Source organism: Pocillopora damicornis, chromosome 7 (assembly GCF_964200805.1).
Source record: "Pocillopora damicornis chromosome 7, jaPocDami1.2, whole genome shotgun sequence".
Lineage (NCBI taxonomy): Eukaryota > Metazoa > Cnidaria > Anthozoa > Scleractinia > Pocilloporidae > Pocillopora > Pocillopora damicornis.
The window spans coordinates 9242584-9259631 of record NC_142676.1 but is presented as its reverse complement, the minus strand read 5'-3'; the positions used below and the strand labels follow the sequence as shown (position 1 = coordinate 9259631).

Below are 17048 nucleotides of genomic sequence, written 5' to 3'. Positions count from 1 at the left end.
TAAATCTTTTATCATAAAAAAGGAAAAAAATTCTTAGTTCACCGACATGGAACATAAGCTACATTTGCGAAGAATCGAGCGCCGGATCTTAAATTCCGTTTTGTTTTTGCTCTCTCGGACATCCAATTCAAAAGGGCTGTTTTTCTTTATTCCTCGTTATTAATTTCGTTTTTACAGGCAACTGATATGCCCTCAGCTCACTGTTATAGATCTCTTATCACTTTCCCCATACCTTTCTATATAATGTAATCTAGTTACAGAAGTTGCAATGGTAAATTTATTGATATCTAAGATGATGCGATGTCAGCTTACGCATGTTTGTATTGTACGTAAGTCAATGCATGGGCGGTTGATCTGTAAGGCTGTCGACTTCTGTCTCGAGTGTAATATTTGTATCGAATGATATATTAAAATATTATTTCTTTGTCGTACTTTTGATAGTGACATCAATGCCTCGTACGTTTTTCCACCAATGACGTTTTTCGTACGTAGATTAGATGTAGATGGTTCTCTTAGTTCTAAAGCCACTGATGATCCTATATCAGGGAAGGAAGAGAAACGCCCGAATGACCTTCGTTAGGTAATTATGAGATGATGGACGACGGAATAGAGGAAAATCAACAACAGATATATCTGCCTTGATCTTCCTGCTTTAGTTTTGGTAATTTTCCTCCTGCACTCATTGATTAATTTTTTTTTTTACAAATCAAGAGCGTTTGCATTCCCTCCCCACCCCCCCACCCCCCCACCCCCCACGGCATAATGAGCTCCTCGCTGCACAAAAAGAGAAAAATCCGTGGCGTCAGCTGAGCAGATCATAGCCAAAGGCAAGAGAAATGTTAACTGCAGTTGATATTCTCTTGCCGGCAGGTAATCGTGACAATCGTAGAGCGCTTAGTATTCAGTTTATTTTGAACGCGATCGAAATCGGTAATTTTGCCCCTGTGATCTCAAATCAGACAATTACATTTTGAACCCGATGAAATTCTTCAACCTAAATTGTGAAAACGCCAGATTCCACTTTCGCTGCGAATTTGCGTCATCGTTTACGAAAAGTTTCATTTTTGCCGCCACCAATCGTCATTTTCAAATTCCTCTATTTTGGAGAGAATGAATATTTGAATTTCTTAGAGCTAAAGCTCTTTGTCAAGATAAAAATAATCTTGTTTTAGATAGTTAAACGTTTTGCCCAAATTGATATGGACATACCATTTCATATCTAACCACTCTCCAGTTAGATAGCGAGACAGGATGTACGGGAAATATTTTCACATGCTTTATTACACAAGCGGTCTGACTTATTTGAATAATTCAGCCATTCGTTTTCATGAAACACGTTTTAATTGGTCAACCTCTTTAAATGAATCAGCTTGGTACAAGTCAATTGAGTAAATGCCTGTTAGATCATTTTTCAAGGTGGTTTAATCTGTTCACCTGCCGCTCACATGTACCATTTTACACTTAAGAAACCCTGAGGTGTTAACTCATCACTTTTATTGATGATCAAGTGAAATCACTGTGGGGCTTACGAACTGGCGCAAATGTAAATTTAGGTTATGAACTGATCCATGCAAATCGTGTTTTCTTGGTTGTGTTGTGTTAATGACGTTATTAGCAATCGAAATGTTTCAAGAATGCTCTTTATTGATTTTAAGATCGCTGCTGGTGCGGGCCATTGCCGGTTTCGCGTGACCGATCTTTGTCCAGCCATCCACCAGACGAAATTGCTAGGTTAAAGCTGCAATTGTCTTTCGGGAAAATTTATTTTACAAAATTCCTCAAAGATATCCCCGAGCTTAAGCCAGATAAAGTTTCAAATTCTTTTATCGGAGATAAAGTAAAGTGCAGCGGGCATGTGATGGGCACGAGAGTCGCAAAATTGAGTTAATAGCAACTCGGTCCGTTCTTCTTTGTGTCTGTCCCGCCCCCTCTACTCCCACCGGGCTAAGTGTCGGGCCAAAGAGCGACATTTTTTTTGTTTTTACAGTGTTTTGTTTGAATAAGGCACGAATTAAAGTCCAAGTTCTGAAACTGATAAGTGAATCGCATCTCTCGAAAGGTCGCCCCGTAGATTCCACGATTCAACTTGTGAAAGAGAGCGCATAAAGTGCTTATGTTTGTGAAACTTGGTAATATTCAGACATGCTAATTTGTACTTTGCCATTTCACGAAAAAATCGAATATTTTATCTTCGGGGTCACGGCCGCACACTTGTCACCGGCTGTCAGCGCAGTGAATGGACTGTTTTCACTTACAGCAGCCAATCAGATCACTGCAATTTGGTCCCATGAGCTTTATTTAGTGCTCCAGGGTGTTCATTTACGTCGCTTGCAAACTTCAACTGGAAGCAATAACGTATGATGGAATCAACATTGTGAATTCTCCGGCTTTCGCTGAAAGGTATGCCTTTATTGAAACTTCCTCGTACTTGCCTCGTTGAGCGCATTTAGTCTAAAAATGTTAAGCTCTCTAATGTCGATAAACGCGATAAATGTGCCTTGTACACACACTTTGAGAATGACACATTCACCGTGAACGGTATCGTCTCAAACGTTCGTGGCATTCTAATCGTTGTTGTTTTTGGTAAAGAAATATTTTGAATCGAATGGCCGGTGGTGCCTTCGGTACTATCAAGTCCAAATTTAGGTTGCCGCGGGGGATCGAAAAAATAGAAACGGCGAACACGCATTTCTTTGTCAACGGCACCTGGTCGTCATTGTGAGTTAGAAATGAACTTTCGTCATGAATTTGCCACTCGTCAGCTTTTCCTCTGAAACTTCTAGCTTCGACAACTTTCTTCAAGTTAGTGTTTCAATGCCTGGTTGTTAAACGTAATGCTAGTACTTTTAAGATAAAGCGAAATTTTAAGTATTTTTCGAGGGCCCAACCACCCGTCCTCTTTCCTGAATTTTTTATGCTCTCAGAATTGTACGACTTCCCTCTCCTTGTGAATTAAAGCTTTTCCCGACCGCGTTTAAAATTTGTGAAGTTCGCCCGTAGAATTATGCTTAGTCTATGTTTATCTCTGTATTTTCCTTCTTGGTTCGCGAAATCCTTACCGTCAAACTCGTGCAAAGACAACGATGGTTGAAGCTTGAGTTTAGATAGCAGACCTCGTTCTAAATTTCGAATTGTGTGCTGTTTTCATTCGTGTGTTGATAGTTCGTGAGCTCGTCTAACTAACTTTTTCAGTACTTTTATTTTGTAAACGAGGGGCTATAGTACAATGTTTGGCTTGATATATCCGTTTATAGAGGAATGGTAGGCAGCAGTGCCGGTTAAGCTCATGAAATATAAAATTTAGTTGCATTGACGAGTTGTCTGGGGATGATCGCTATCCAACCGCAAGAAAGAGGTAATGTATTTCAACGAGTTTTGGACTCTTGCTGAGAATAATAGAAGGCTTGAAAGAACTGTAGATTGGAAAGCAGTAGCCTTGATGTCGTAAAGTGTAATTTTTCATAAAATATTGTTTTTCTTTCTCCGAATAGGGCGTCGCGACGTCAACATAATTGACGCTTCTCGCGGGAAAAAGGCTCTTGTTCCCGCCATCAAACAGTTGAGCAAGGATTTCTCATCAAGAAAGAAATGCTGAAATTTTTGGCTCTTAAGTTGAAGAACCAATCCATCAATGAAGTCAAGCCTTTAGAACCACAGGTAAAAGTACGATTCCTTTTCCACTGCAACACGGTGTTGACACGAAGCTCGTTTGTTCTTATGTATTGAAAACTATCCGTACAGTTTATTTCAATTTCTTTCATTATTTTTCAGTTACTTTTACAAGATGAGTCCGACGTAGAGGGAAGTACAGACGAGGACGACGAATTAAAAGAGATAAACGGAGGTAATTGAGAGATTTTTTCCCTTTTACATTTATTCACAACAACTAATCACTAGTATTTGTCGATCTCACTTTCGCCATCAGCGCTGGCCGACAAACCTTTGAATAACAACTATGTGCAAGATGAACCGCTGAAGATCAAAGCGACAGCTTTCGCAGGACTTGAAGAGGAAGCGGCGAAAGAAAATATATTCACAGAGAGAGACTCAAAGGGGGACAACAGAGGCAGTTTCTTGCCGATCGATATTCCTCTAAGGGAAAGTGGTGCACCGGAAAAGCGAAAGTGGTCTCAAGTAAATGCTCACAAACTATTGCAACAGTTTGCCTCTGGAAACGATAGTTCATCAAGCGATGACGAAATTAAAGAACTGTGCGGTAAAAGTAGTGGACCACTTGTTCTCAGCTCAAGTCCACCTGGCAAGGTGACTGTTCTGTCGAAACATTCTGCATTTTCGTCACGAGTGCGGCCCACTACATTCACAAGTGAAGGACACTCGAGGAAAAAACACCGTCTTGTTTTCGCCGAAGACAAGGGATATTCATCAAGACCATCATTAAATTTCGAGAAAATGCAACAGGTATGGTTCACAAGGGGTGAATTTTCTTCAAAACAATGAGTTTTATTGTTTGAATCTTGTGCCAACTCGTGCATCGAATCTGTCATTTAGCTACGATGATATTCTTTTCATTTGGATCCGTGAAGCGTAAACAACGCATTTTATTAAGAGCTCCAAAAATCCTTTGAAAGCATCAGATTTAATTGCTGTATTCTCTTGATGCGTTATTAGAAGGTGCCAATTTTGTCAGCCCTTCTGCATTTTTGATCAAAGTAATTGTACAGGGGCAAGATTTTCCCTCTCTCCAGGAGTTCTATTGAGTTTTTTTTCTTTGTACTTGTTTTCTCCAGACTAGCCACCACCACTGTGTTACTGGATAACATATTACGTTGCCCAGGCTCTGAAATTTTTAGAATATGTGATGAATTGGCAGATTCCTCTTCACAAAGCATGCCTTTTGTGTTTATTTGTTTGTGAACTCAGCCTTCTGAAACTCGTTGAAATGTTTTGTTTGGATTAATAGGAAGTCAAGATGTGATTGGCTGGGCAATTGAAAAGCAAATTTTAAGGGTGAAAAATAATGTTAAACTCCGTTGAATGTACATGTCAGCTTATAATTTGTCAATTGATGGTTGCCATACCAACTTAAGGAATTTAGCTGAAGTCTCTTTGTCAATACAAATATTCAGTTAATCCCATGTGGTCCAAATTCTTTTGATGAACTAAGTAACCCTGAAATTGTAATTTTACTCTTGATGTTGATATTGTTTTTCTGAAAAATTGCAAATTTCCAAGGGATAACTATCCTTGTTTGATGACTTGTCACTTAGGCATGGAATCTTGCTAGTACACATTTGTGTTCACCACCAGGTTTTAGGATAGGAACAGAAACCAATCGCCTATTCTCACATCTTCACCCTTGTTGATTTTAAGAGAATTACAGCATAGCCCTTGCAACTAAGATTCATTTTTTTTCAAGTCTATCTTTTAAAACGAGTGTCATTCTCTTTTGACACTTTCTATTTTCATCTTTAAACCAAACTGATAGTGGCATGTGAAACTTAACCATACATTAGCTGGAAATGTTTAAGGGGTGAACATAATACATGTGTGGATGATAATATAGGGTCTGAAATGGCAAGCAGCTGGTTGTCTACGTGACTGAAAATTGACAGAGAATGATCAGAATTTTACTGTTAGTTGCCAGTACGTGACTAACTCAAAGACCTGCTATTGTTCCTGTAGACGACAGATCAAGAAATTAAAACGTCCATCACTTTTTTAAGTGGTACTTTATTTACTCAATTTACTCAATTTACTCAGTTGTTTGATCATCCACGAGTTTGAATGTGTTTAAAGCAAATAAAACATCTTCAAAACTCTGCATTTCTATATTTTTACTTAGAAACCAGAGTTGTAAATTGTATAAAGGACCAAACTAATTCATTTGGTGATTGGATTAAAAAGGTGTAATTACAACTCGGCACGGGCTATATTAATAACTTTTGCTATCATTGATCAAGATTTTTTTTTACCTCTAGAAATCTGTCTTCATAAAGAAGCACACTCATGGAGTGTCAAGACCCAGACCAGTTAGAGTAAGGGTAAGTTCAAACATCAGTATTTAAATTCTCAATACTTCTCTGTATGCATTTCCTATTGTATATACAAAGAGTTTGTCCAACAACCAACAGTTTTTTGCGTTTGCTATCATGTCCTTTATTCTCATGACCTTAATATTTGATTTAAGGGAATACAATTGGGAGAAGTTTGATGCTTGTCACTTCTAGAGCTTAAAGGGTTAGCTGAACAAACTGTTCAGCCTCCAGTGCTCCTGTGAGGCTATTCAAACAAGATGCCAGGTTACATCTTTACAGCTGTAATTTGGCACAGAAGGGGTACTTATGGTATTATGTACTGTTTACATGATTTGATGCAAACACTTGATCAGTTTCAAAGGAAGTTGAACTCACCTTAATTCAAAGTTATTTTTTAACTTGTGTTGATATAAAATGTAAATTAAGCCTTTAACTCCCATGAGTGAACAATAAAGAATTTTCCCTTACAATAGCTATACAATATCAACCAGATAAGTGATGAGAATAAAGAAAAAGATCAATTTGGGGATAGTCAGTTGATCCAATACTAAATTTCCTGAACTAACATTATAAGAATTGTATGGTTGATAGTAGGGAGAATTACAAATTTGATCTGGGAATTTAAGGGTTAAGTATGATGCCATAAAAAAGCATGAAAATCTTGTTTTAAATTTTTAGGCAGATACTGCCGGAAAGATGAGTGGTTTTGATATAGGAAATAAAAGATATATAAACAATTAAAGTGTTGTTCCTGTATTGTGATAAACTGTAATTTCCTAAGATGCTGACAAGGAAAATTAGTTTGATTTGTGCCTGAAAGTGTTATTCAGAGGTTTCAGTGGAAAGTGAAATTAGATGTTATTTAAGCTTAGCAGCCAAAGGGTTTATTGAAACTTCAAGTGAAAGAAATGATAAGTATTTATTACAGTCACCCTCACTTACATTAGCCATGTGATTGTTCATTAACACTGTAACACTGTATTGTTATGCTTTAAAATTTCAGGGTATTCCAAGTGCAAGACATAGTCGCATCTATGATCCAGCAGTACTGTCCTTCAAGCCTATACAGATGAACCCATCATTTAGTCTTGCACCTGTTGAAGAACCTGGCTTTGCCTATTAAAATGCCTAAGCTGACCTCTTGGTGAGATTTTGTGGCAGAGTACTGCGTGATTAATGCAGATGTGGATGCGTGTAGTTTTTGAGTTTTCATGTGTTTTGTGCAGCTCTTCAACATTATTGAATCATTTTGATGCAGCTAGAGAGTCTTGTGTGTCTCATCGCCTCTCCTTTGTTCACCACTGACTACTTGCAGTTTTGTACAAGTTGGGGATCTTGAGGTTAAAGATATTCATTTATCAGAGTGTTGACGTCGGGATTTTTTTGAATCATCATAGAGACAAAAAAAAAAATTCAATGCCCATGTTTTCAGGGCTCATCATTAGACATTACTCCATTATTTGGAGCATTTAGATAAATATAATTTTAAAGACATGTATAAATTCAGGTTTCCACTCAGTAGTTGTCATTTAACAGTCACTAAAATCTGTCCAGGGTAATATCAAAAGAGAAAAAGGGTATGAACAGAGCCTTTAAAAATTACCCTTATTATTGCTACACTGCAAATTCAGGTTTGTTAGGAATTTACCTTTCCTGTGTAAATCTGCTTGATTTTCTTTCACTGAAATAAGCAGTTGTAAACATGCCCTTTTTTTTTCTTTGTTGTTCTTCTTCCCACCAAAACTTTAAAAAAAGATCTTTGTGAATTTTTTAAACACATCTTCAAACTACTTTAAATCTATTTTAACCGGCAGAAATTTGATGAGGAGCCCTGTGAATATCTCCCAAGATTAAATTTACAATTCCTGGTATTAAGGTTTTGAGATTTTAACAGCTGGTCATCGTAAGAGTATCTCCTGAAAACTTAAAAATTGCTTGCTTTTGCTGAAGGTAACTCAGCACACAGCTGGTTAGGGGTTTCGTTGTTATGTCAATGGAAGGAAGCAGGCTTCTTTCTCCTTCTGTGAGGGAATTTGAAAACATCAACCTACTTAAACCAGTTGTAATACTTGTACAATACTAGTTACGATTACCAAAAAATTTATTGATAGTTCACACTTAGATACAAGTGGAAAAGGTTGATTTTTTCCTTTCACAAAAGGAAACTGCATAACAAAGAAGACATCATTAGATCATTTGCTAGGATGATAAGATTAGGAAAGAGAGAGTCGCTTGGAGATAGAAATGAATATGTCAAGCATAAATTTCAGTTAATTCCGAGCAGTTAATATCATTAGCATAAAAACTAAGCTGGGTATCATAAGGCGGCAGGTCCACTAGGACTTTTAGAAAGGTTGGAATTTATCTTTCATATTCTTAACATGTTGATTGAGCTTTCTTGATTACAAAGCTTGGAGAATCATTTATTCTTACTGAACCAGTATTATGTCTTTATAATTTTCTGTACCTATTCAGGCACGTGAACATAAGTGATTATTCAAACAGTATTTTGTAGTGTTACTTACACATTTTATTTTTAATGTATGATTTCTGTGAAAGTCTGATCAAACAGTCAGTATTCTAATATGGTAACCAACAAATATCCACTTGGGTAGAAATGCCATTGTATACCAGAACAGGTGATTTTCCAAGAATTCTAGAAGAAAATTTTTCTTGCAAGTAACTTAGGGCAATCCATGTGGTGTTGTTAAGTAAACATTTATTCTGTGTAGGTACCACAGCAGTAAAAAGGTGGTTTTGTTTACACAATTGTTTTAGACCTTGAGAAGTAGGATGTCAGAGTGTTTTGGAAGTGCTAACATTTTTTGAGTGGTAGAGGACACCAATGGCTTTCTCACTAACAACATCAACATCCTTAGCATATCTTTATGCAACTGGGTTTTTTTTTTGGCAAATTATGCATTTTTCTTACTTTCAGTTTTTCTTTTTTCTGTGATTGCATTTTCTTTTTTGTTCTATTCTTGATTCAAATTCTTTGCCCCTTGATTTCAGACACAATATTAAACAAAACATATCCAAACCTATGAAAAGGTATGGTTTAACTGTGATTTAAAATGAACTTCAACCAAAACATTCCTAGTGATGATTTTATTTGTGTATTTTCCTGTGATAGCTGTTCAAACTTGTGTGTGTTGTGAAAAAGCCATAATCGGTTTGAGACTGAGCTTTGTCATTCAACGGGTAGTTTGTTTAACTGTACACTAAATATTTATCTAGTTAAGTATATTTATACAGATGTTTGTACATATGTATTTTATAATTATGAAAGAGTTTGTCAGCAAATATGTGAGAGAGTTTGAAACTTAGAAAGAGTATTTATTCAGACAGAGACAAGCGTTGTAGAACTTTATACAACACATAGTTCAAGGCAAGTGTGTGGTTTGTTTGCCTCAAACTTTAATAAAAATGTGTTTTTAATTACTGTGGTTTCTCTCCCCTCTGGTGATGACCACCAGTGAGGTTGCACAGGTGATGTTCAGTTCACCCTCCTCCCAAAACTCCTCCAAAGACTTCCCCAGGTTGTGGCATGGGAAAACTGTCCAAAATTACTTAAATGTGAATCTATTTCAGGTGAAGTACTTTCATTGGAAGCTAAATACCCTAGAAAGCTTTGTTTCAATAATACCAAGAACACTGTCAAAAGAAGGCAACATGGATAGTTTGATATTCTTAACCTCTTTATTTCTTTAAGTGACGGAGACAGAATTTCTCCATACAATATCAAGCATAAAGGTGATGAGATTAAAGGAAAACATCAATTAGGGGGTTATTAATTGATCCACCACCAAATTCTTAGAACTAACATCATAGAGACTTTGGGAGTGAGAGGGCTAACTTCATAATCATTACAATGACTTCATTTCAAAATTTTGTATTGTAACACACTATTATTATTATACTGATATCACAAACAGAGTTTAAAAAATCTTGGTCTTCCCGTAGAAGCACTTCATTCAAAAGCATTTCACAATATGGTTTTAAGTCAACCCCAGAAAAACACACTCTACATTCTTTAAAACTTGAACTCATAAATATCAATGTTGATTCTATCGTTTCTTCCTTTTTAAAGGAGCAGGTTTGGCTTTAATGTCCTTGCATTTTGGTATGTGTCTCTCTGCAGCAGCAGCATTAAACTTTCTCTCACAGTGTGGGCACTTTACATAGTCTGGGTTTTCAGCAGGTGGAGGAGGTGTGTCGCTTGCTCCCTTAGCATAGCGGATTGCTTTGATGAAATTTTCATGTTGAGCTCTCCAGTCTACCTTGGGCTGAAATTTAAAATGAAATTTACTTTTGAAGTTATCAGACGGGGAAGTTAAAAAAATTTTTAGTTCCCAAATTGTAGCCATAAAAATTGTCTGTTTGTTTGGCTCTGGTAGATAAACACATATTATATTTGAGGGGTTGTTGGAAATTTTTTTTTTGGGGGGGGGGTTTGAGAGGGAATTAGTCTTCAAAATTAATTCATATAAATTTTTTTCGCAAATTTTCAGAGGGATAGAAGCAAAAGGAGTCAGCAGAAGGGCTTGTATCCCTGGGACAAATACACATAATAAACCAAACTGGAGCAACAGAAGACTTTGATGCTAAATAAATTTTCTTAGAAAGATCTACTCCTGCCTCAAAACACCCCCTGAAAGTCCAATACTCATCCTAGCTTCATGCATGATTCAATTATGTATTTTGAATTCTGCCATCTAGCAAAAGTTATTATTGTGGACTTATGCAACAGACTTTGCCAAAAAGGAGGGGTTGCTTAAAGCCTACTGTTAGCAGGCACATTCAGAAACTTTTTCTAAACAAGGTGACCCTGGATTTCTATGCAAAGATCTCTTGAAATCTCTATGAATTTCATGCTTCACTCCTCTGATAGATTCTCTTGAGGGAAAATTGCCTGACATTCCAAAAGAATTGGTGGGAAGGATGAGTAAGCAGACACCAACCTTTGCCTTGGGCTCCTCAAGATATTTTCCACTCTGAACATATTTTTCATGTTCAGTCCCCTCACTGCGATGCTTTCTTGTGTCAAAAACTTTGCGTTTGGACTTTGAACTTTTTGCACAAATTTTTACATGCTTGGCCAACCTGTCTACAGCAAACTTGCGCCCACAAATTGAACAAGGAGAAACATCCACAGAAACCTCACCAACATCTTGTGTTTGATGCTCATAAAAATCTCTGTAAGCATTGTCATGAATTTTTTCAGTTGTGTCAAGTTCTTCTCCCTGGAGTTGTTGAGGGGGAGTTTTCACCTTTCGTGGTACCTTGGGCAATGTTGAAGCCTTTTTTAAGGCTAACTTTTTGGTCTGATTAGAATCTTTGGCCAAAGTTTGCTGAGGAATGATTGCCTGCTCCTCTAAGCTCTGCTTTTCAGCTAACCATTTTTCATCCTCCTCTTTTTGTCGTATCTCTTGTTCTACCAGTTCTTCCCTCTGCAACTTTAATTTTTCAAGCCTAAGTTGTTCTTCCTGTATTTGTTTGAGTAGTTCATTTTCTCTCTGGGAGAGAGACAACTCTGATTTCTGCTTGTGTTTTTCTAGCCTTTCTATTCGTTCTTGATCCTGTTCCATTTGCCATTTTTGAAAGTCGGTTAATTTGGCGTTTTCCTGAGTTTTGTTTGTGTCGATTAACTGTTGCTTGCTTAGTTGTCTTTGTTTCAGTGCCTTCGCTTTTAGTTTGCTCAGATTTGGAGCTATGTTGCTATAATCAGTAAGGGTGCTTTGTGCATCATCAAAATCACTTACTAAGTCTTCTGCACTTGGGGGAGGCAAGGGAACCTTTGAACGCTTTGGTCGTCTCTCAATAGGAGGTATTGGCAAATTAGAAGGGCCAGAATACTCAAAAGCCTCCACATCATCCTGTTTCAAAACAGAATGTGTTTCGTATCTTTTATTTGGAGTTGGTGGTTTTCTCCTTGTTACTTCAGACTGACCCTTGTTCACTGGAGGAAGAGGATCTTGTTTATCAACACCTTTTGTTCTCTTACGCACAGTGACACCAACTGTCTTTGTTTGAGTCCTTGATGAGTATTTTGTTGGCAATGGTTTTTGTGATGGAAATGGTTCCTGTTTCACACTGAATGGCTTACCATGTGTCAGATTTGTTTTTGAATTTTGTCTACTTCTAACTGTGTGTTCAGGAAATGGCTCCTGTTTTTTATCTCTCACCATTCTGAAATGTGACTCAATAGGGGGAAGAAGTTCAGGATTTTTCTGCCCTTTTCTTGTAGCCTCCAGTGCTCTTCTCTCTGCAAAAAATCCACGTACCATTCCGCCATTACTGCTACCCTGATTGTGACCATTCTCCTGTTGAATAATTTGCAGTCTACGAATCTTCTCTTCTCTCTCAATTTGAAGTTTCTTGCTGTAATCACTTCGGAGCAATTCCAACCGTGACAACCTCTTCTTTGGAGAACCTTTCTTGTGACTCATGGTGTAGTCCACTTGCTCTCTGTTAGCTGAAACTGACTTCATTGCATCAGGGATGTGGGATGAAAGCTCTGGATTACTCTCATGATAGTTATATTGATGCAATGGCCATGTTGGGGAGCTATCATAAAGTGTCTGGGCCATCAAGCTCCTGTTAGATGGGTCTCGGAAGGATTGAATTTAGGGTCTTCAGGCCCTATATCAAAGAGAAAAATGATTTTCTCAGCATGCTAGTAAATGGTATATAGAAGAATGCATACGCGTTTTGCAAGTTTTTGTGTTTAGTCAGTGAAACTTTAAGGGCATTGTATCAAGTATACATCATTTTGCAATTGTAAATGTTTGGCAGAAACAACTTACGGTCATTGGGACAACGTTGACTAAATGTTAAGTAAATAAGTCCATTCAACGCTCTTTTGATCACGTTGCTTTTAGAAGTGTTAAATACGCGCCTGCCCAGCAATCAAATTGCAAAATATTGCCTGATAGAAATAGAAATACCTTGTACAGACTTTGTACATGCAGTTTGTACAAGTCTCCATGGAGACCTTAATTACCTGAAAAAATCTTATCAAAACTTCAACGTCAATTACTTTTTTGTCTTCACGTAAACATAGCGCGTGTCAACAACCTAATTCCCGCCGAGTTGATCAAAAGACATTCATCTGGCATTATGAAGTGTTCCTTTGGTGATTATTTTCAATACTTTGATTTAAGATTACTTCCTTTTAAAGACACGGATAAAAGAGGAGACGGAAACACCACTGAAACAAGTTTAGGTGGAGATGTATTTCTGTTTTACATTTCTAATCATCTCTTTATCAATTCGAAAAAACGTGCTTACAAATCTTTCAGTTCAATGAATGTGTGTATGTTGATTAGGCGATTGCAATCAAATATTTCAAATTTACACTTTTTGTCTGCCAGAGATTCATTTAAACGAGAAAAGGATTAGCGTGTTTTACAAATTTGTAAACCAAAAATTTTGATCAAGGAGACATACTATGAGAATCTAACGAACAAATCATCAAATACTTTCAGAAACGTATATCAAAGCTTATATTTGGTACGTGCCCATCGATCGTGATTTGGAGCTGTGAAACTGCTCTGAGTCTTGAAGAAATCTATGCTTGAAGGAACGCAAGTGTCCCTTTTTTTTTTTACGATCCTGATGAGGTTTGAAGTTTTATTAGCGGCAAGCTTACAAAAAGACAGCTAACTGCTTGTTATACTCGCTTAAAACTTCTCTGTGTCTGAAAGAAAAGGTACATTTGATCACTAATATCGATTCGAGAGATCAGAGAAGAAAAATACACTTTTTTCATTTTCATTCAGTCAAAATACGCATTGAAATGAAAAACGAAATTCTTACCTGCGTACGTAAATTGTCCTGTTTGCTCGTGGCTTCGAGGTAGTAAGAGGGTTTTCTTAACATTGTGATGGCAAGTTTCATTATTCTTACATCTTCAGTGAATAATTTTTACACGCTATTGGTGTTGCTATGTAAATAAAGTCCTCGTTGCTAGTAATCAACTTACGAGCCTCCGTTTCCTAGCGACCAATAGAACCCAGCTTTCCTCGACATTTAATTTCAACATGGCGGCCGCTTCGCCTAAAAGGGTTAAGTCTCCTAAAACTCCCAAAACGCCATCCAAGAAGACAAGTATTTCAAATTCACCATCTCCAAGATCATCTCCCAGTAGAAACCTGTCAGATGTTGCTAGAAAGGTTAGAGATTGTTGTGCCAGCTGGCATGAAAACGCTAAAAATTGGTCAAAACTGAAGGAAGCGGGATTGTCTCTGGCTAACAAGCTGGTGAACTTACAACTTCAAAAAGAGTATGTGACATCAAGTTTCTTACAACTTATGTAAACTTCCGTCATTTTCTTGCCTAAATTTCGATCGATTTACTTATGGCGACTGCTGGGAATTTTTGGGTTAATAGATACAGCTCGATGGACGACAACACTACAGTTTCACCAGTTGACCACGACTCTGATTTTAAGTTACATGATGAAATTATGAACACCTCTCAAGAACTATCACGAATTTATGATTCTTTGGTAGGTAAAATTTAAAAATAAATAATGAGGCGTTAGTTGTTGAATGTCATCACAAGTTTTAAATACCCTTGATCCGAGAATAGTCCATCTGGCCCATTTGACAACTATTAGAAGCCAAGTTCAGTGGATTTGATAAGAACCACAGATAAATAACTTGGTTGATGGGTGGCCAATAGTCATTAACACACTACTGATAATCAGACAATGTCTTGAAAGACATTTCTGCCACATGGGATAAAATTATCATCAGATGATACTGGCTCAGCCCAGTCTCTAACCATGGGTGTTTTTGTGAGCCCAAAGGGGATGACACATGCACCAAAACACCCCACAGCTGTAGATTGAGCCTTGACATAGGGTTACTATCAATGGAGTGTCATCTACCATCAGATGCCCATGGGTCAACCATCAGGTGAATTCTGGTCAACTGTGATCAAATGAGTTCTGCCTAATGCATTGAATGAAGCTATCCACATGTACATAATACAGCAGAGTTACCTATAGGGGAGTTTTTCAGTGGCTGTTGTAAGAATACAACAGGTGTGCTTTAGTGAGCTTCATGACTGGTTAAGATAACTTACACTATCCTCTTAGGAAATCTGATGCAAATCAAAAATACCTAGTAATTACCTACATATTTGTGTTCCTGTGAGCTCTGACAAGTATCACCAGTATTTACTTCAAGTCATGAGGGGCTTGAACAGGTGTTAACCTTTGCTCTTAAAAGCAGTTGTGACTCCTTTAGCATTGGTTTTCACACTCAATGAAGAAAAATAGATTATTTTAAAATGTAGTAAGAGACTGAAGACCTTTACTCTTCTCCTTCCCTTCAGGCTGATATACAGACTAAGATGAAATCCTTAGAGCAGAATTTCCATGCCATAGGAAACCTGAAGGCTCTTCAAAGAAAGGGAGAAAGCTCTGATGATCGAATCTTCAGCACGTGGACTATTGAGGAATTCTGTGAGTGTTCCTCTTGCTGCACATTTCCTTGATAATTAATTGCAAGAATTTGGTGTTAGATCAAGATAACGACTTCTACCTGATAAGTTTCAGTATTCCCAGCTGGATAATCTATAGATTGTCTAGGGAGAATTAACATGTTAATTACCTCTGGGAATTAAAGGCACTCAATAATTGTTTTTTTTTTTTCCTCAGGTGATGCATCAAAGACACTTCTTGATTCATATACCAAAGAACTTTCTTTGAAGGAGAGACTAGTAATGGAATTTACTCATTGTAAGAACAGAGATGAACTGATGGTATATCTGTCACTATGGTTACATGAGCCACTCTTAATCGATGAGAATGAAGTTCTTCTAGAGAGCATGTTGATTGAAGCTGATTTAAGATAACATGACAGTCACAAATTCAAAATACACTTTGTGTCATCCTTTTGTGGCTGTCAGAGTATAACAGTGTGAGGCACTCTTGAATGATTGTTGGATGGACTTGTTGGCATCAAGACTAAGATGCAGGGCTGTGGTCAAGAAATTAGCCTGCCAGCTGAAACTTCAGGAAAGGCAGCTCAGAGATTGTATTAAATAGAAAGTGACTGGAAGTGGGTAACCTCAGAGGTGACTGCCCTTTCAATTGTCCAATCTCACTGGCAGTTAAGGCCTAGAGACAACCCAGATGATGTACAGCTTGTAACTAGATAGTCACACTATGCTTGATATTGTGTGAACCTTTTGAGACTAGAAGCTCAAGAAGGGAATGATGGTGGCAGGGAAGGACATCACACAAAAGATCTTGTGTGACAATCATATGATGTGGTAGTTATCTTTCAGCAACTACTTTTTAAGTACAACAATGACTTGCTTGCAATAAGTCATCTGTCTTTTATGACAGGCAAGAAGTCAACTGCTCAGAAAAAACCCAGATTCACACTCTGTTGTAAGCAGTTTGTGGCAAGAAAAAAAAGATAACATTGTTTTATGAAGAATCACAAGAGATTAAATTTGGAACTTGTAATTTACTGTGTATGCACCTAGTCTGGTACATTGGTGTTAACCTGTATTGAGGTGCACTGTATTAAGCTGCCACCCAGTATTAAGTGGTTGGTTGTCAAAGTCCCAAAATTTTTACCCCTTCATTAAAGTAACTTTAATTTTCACATCTATTAAGCAGTTGCCTGTATTGAGTGATTGTGTCACCCATTACCGAGTTCCAATGGATGGTTTTTGTTTTCTTCTCCATATATATTACTTAGGCCTTTAACTTCCATGAGTGACGAAAATAAAAATTTCTCCTTACAATATGAATAGTATATCAACCAGATAAGTAATGAGAATAAAGAAAAATATCAATTTGGGGATAATTAGTTGATCCAGTACCAAATTCTCTGAACTAACATCACAAGAATTATATGGCAGGTAGTAAGGAGAATTACTAATGAGATCTTGGGAGTTGAAGGGTTAAAGCAGAACCACTCAAATAGAACTAGGAATTATCTATCAAGTAGAATTTAATCCATATTTATGGTATCTCATTAAGTTAGTGTTAAACTTGGTAATGTTTTTGAGCAAGTTTTTGTACATGAA

At 37.3% G+C, this 17048-nt stretch overlaps 3 protein-coding genes across 5 annotated transcripts in view; 2 read left to right on the top strand and 1 right to left on the bottom strand.

Moving 5' to 3' along the window:
• Positions 1–9434, top strand: part of LOC113682664 (uncharacterized) — a 20483-nt gene extending 11049 nt beyond the window's left edge. For 2 of the 3 annotated variants that reach the window (XM_089212985.1, XM_089212986.1), the window contains exons 3-7: positions 3492–3657; positions 3772–3844; positions 3926–4419; positions 5940–6002; positions 7000–9434. In XM_089212985.1, coding sequence (XP_089069111.1) covers positions 3589–3657; positions 3772–3844; positions 3926–4419; positions 5940–6002; positions 7000–7119 — 819 coding nt within the window. In that variant the 5' untranslated portion in view covers positions 3492–3588 and the 3' untranslated portion in view covers positions 7120–9434. Of the gene's footprint in view, positions 1–644; positions 2401–3491; positions 3658–3771; positions 3845–3925; positions 4420–5939; positions 6003–6999 lie in introns of those variants that run through there. The other variant, XM_027199832.2, reaches the window with a different exon arrangement.
• Positions 9312–13945, bottom strand: LOC113682663 (uncharacterized). The gene is made up of 3 exons (XM_027199828.2): positions 13815–13945; positions 10958–12638; positions 9312–10282 (listed from the first exon to the last, which is right to left on the bottom strand). The coding sequence occupies exons 2-3, from the start codon at positions 12584–12586 to the stop codon at positions 10064–10066; spliced, it is 1848 nt and encodes a 615-aa protein (XP_027055629.2). The 5' UTR covers positions 12587–12638; positions 13815–13945; the 3' UTR covers positions 9312–10063.
• Positions 13917–17048, top strand: LOC113682681 (cyclin-dependent kinase 2-interacting protein). The gene is made up of 4 exons (XM_027199848.2): positions 13917–14280; positions 14388–14505; positions 15339–15468; positions 15664–17048. Exons 1-4 carry the CDS (start codon positions 14039–14041, stop codon positions 15858–15860), a joined length of 687 nt encoding a protein of 228 aa, XP_027055649.2. The 5' UTR covers positions 13917–14038; the 3' UTR covers positions 15861–17048.

Coding starts and splice junctions, on each gene's coding strand:
- LOC113682681 (XM_027199848.2), top strand. CDS start 14,039: ATGGCGGCCGCTTCGCCTAAAAGGGTTAAGTCTCCTAAAACTCCCAAA. Junction 14,506..15,338: donor CACGAATTTATGATTCTTTG/GTAGGTAAAATT, acceptor CCTTCCCTTCAG/GCTGATATACAGACTAAGAT. Junction 15,469..15,663: donor GTGGACTATTGAGGAATTCT/GTGAGTGTTCCT, acceptor TTTTTTCCTCAG/GTGATGCATCAAAGACACTT.
- LOC113682663 (XM_027199828.2), bottom strand. CDS start 12,586: ATGGCCCAGACACTTTATGATAGCTCCCCAACATGGCCATTGCATCAA. Junction 10,283..10,957: donor TTGAGGAGCCCAAGGCAAAG/GTTGGTGTCTGC, acceptor TTTAAATTTCAG/CCCAAGGTAGACTGGAGAGC.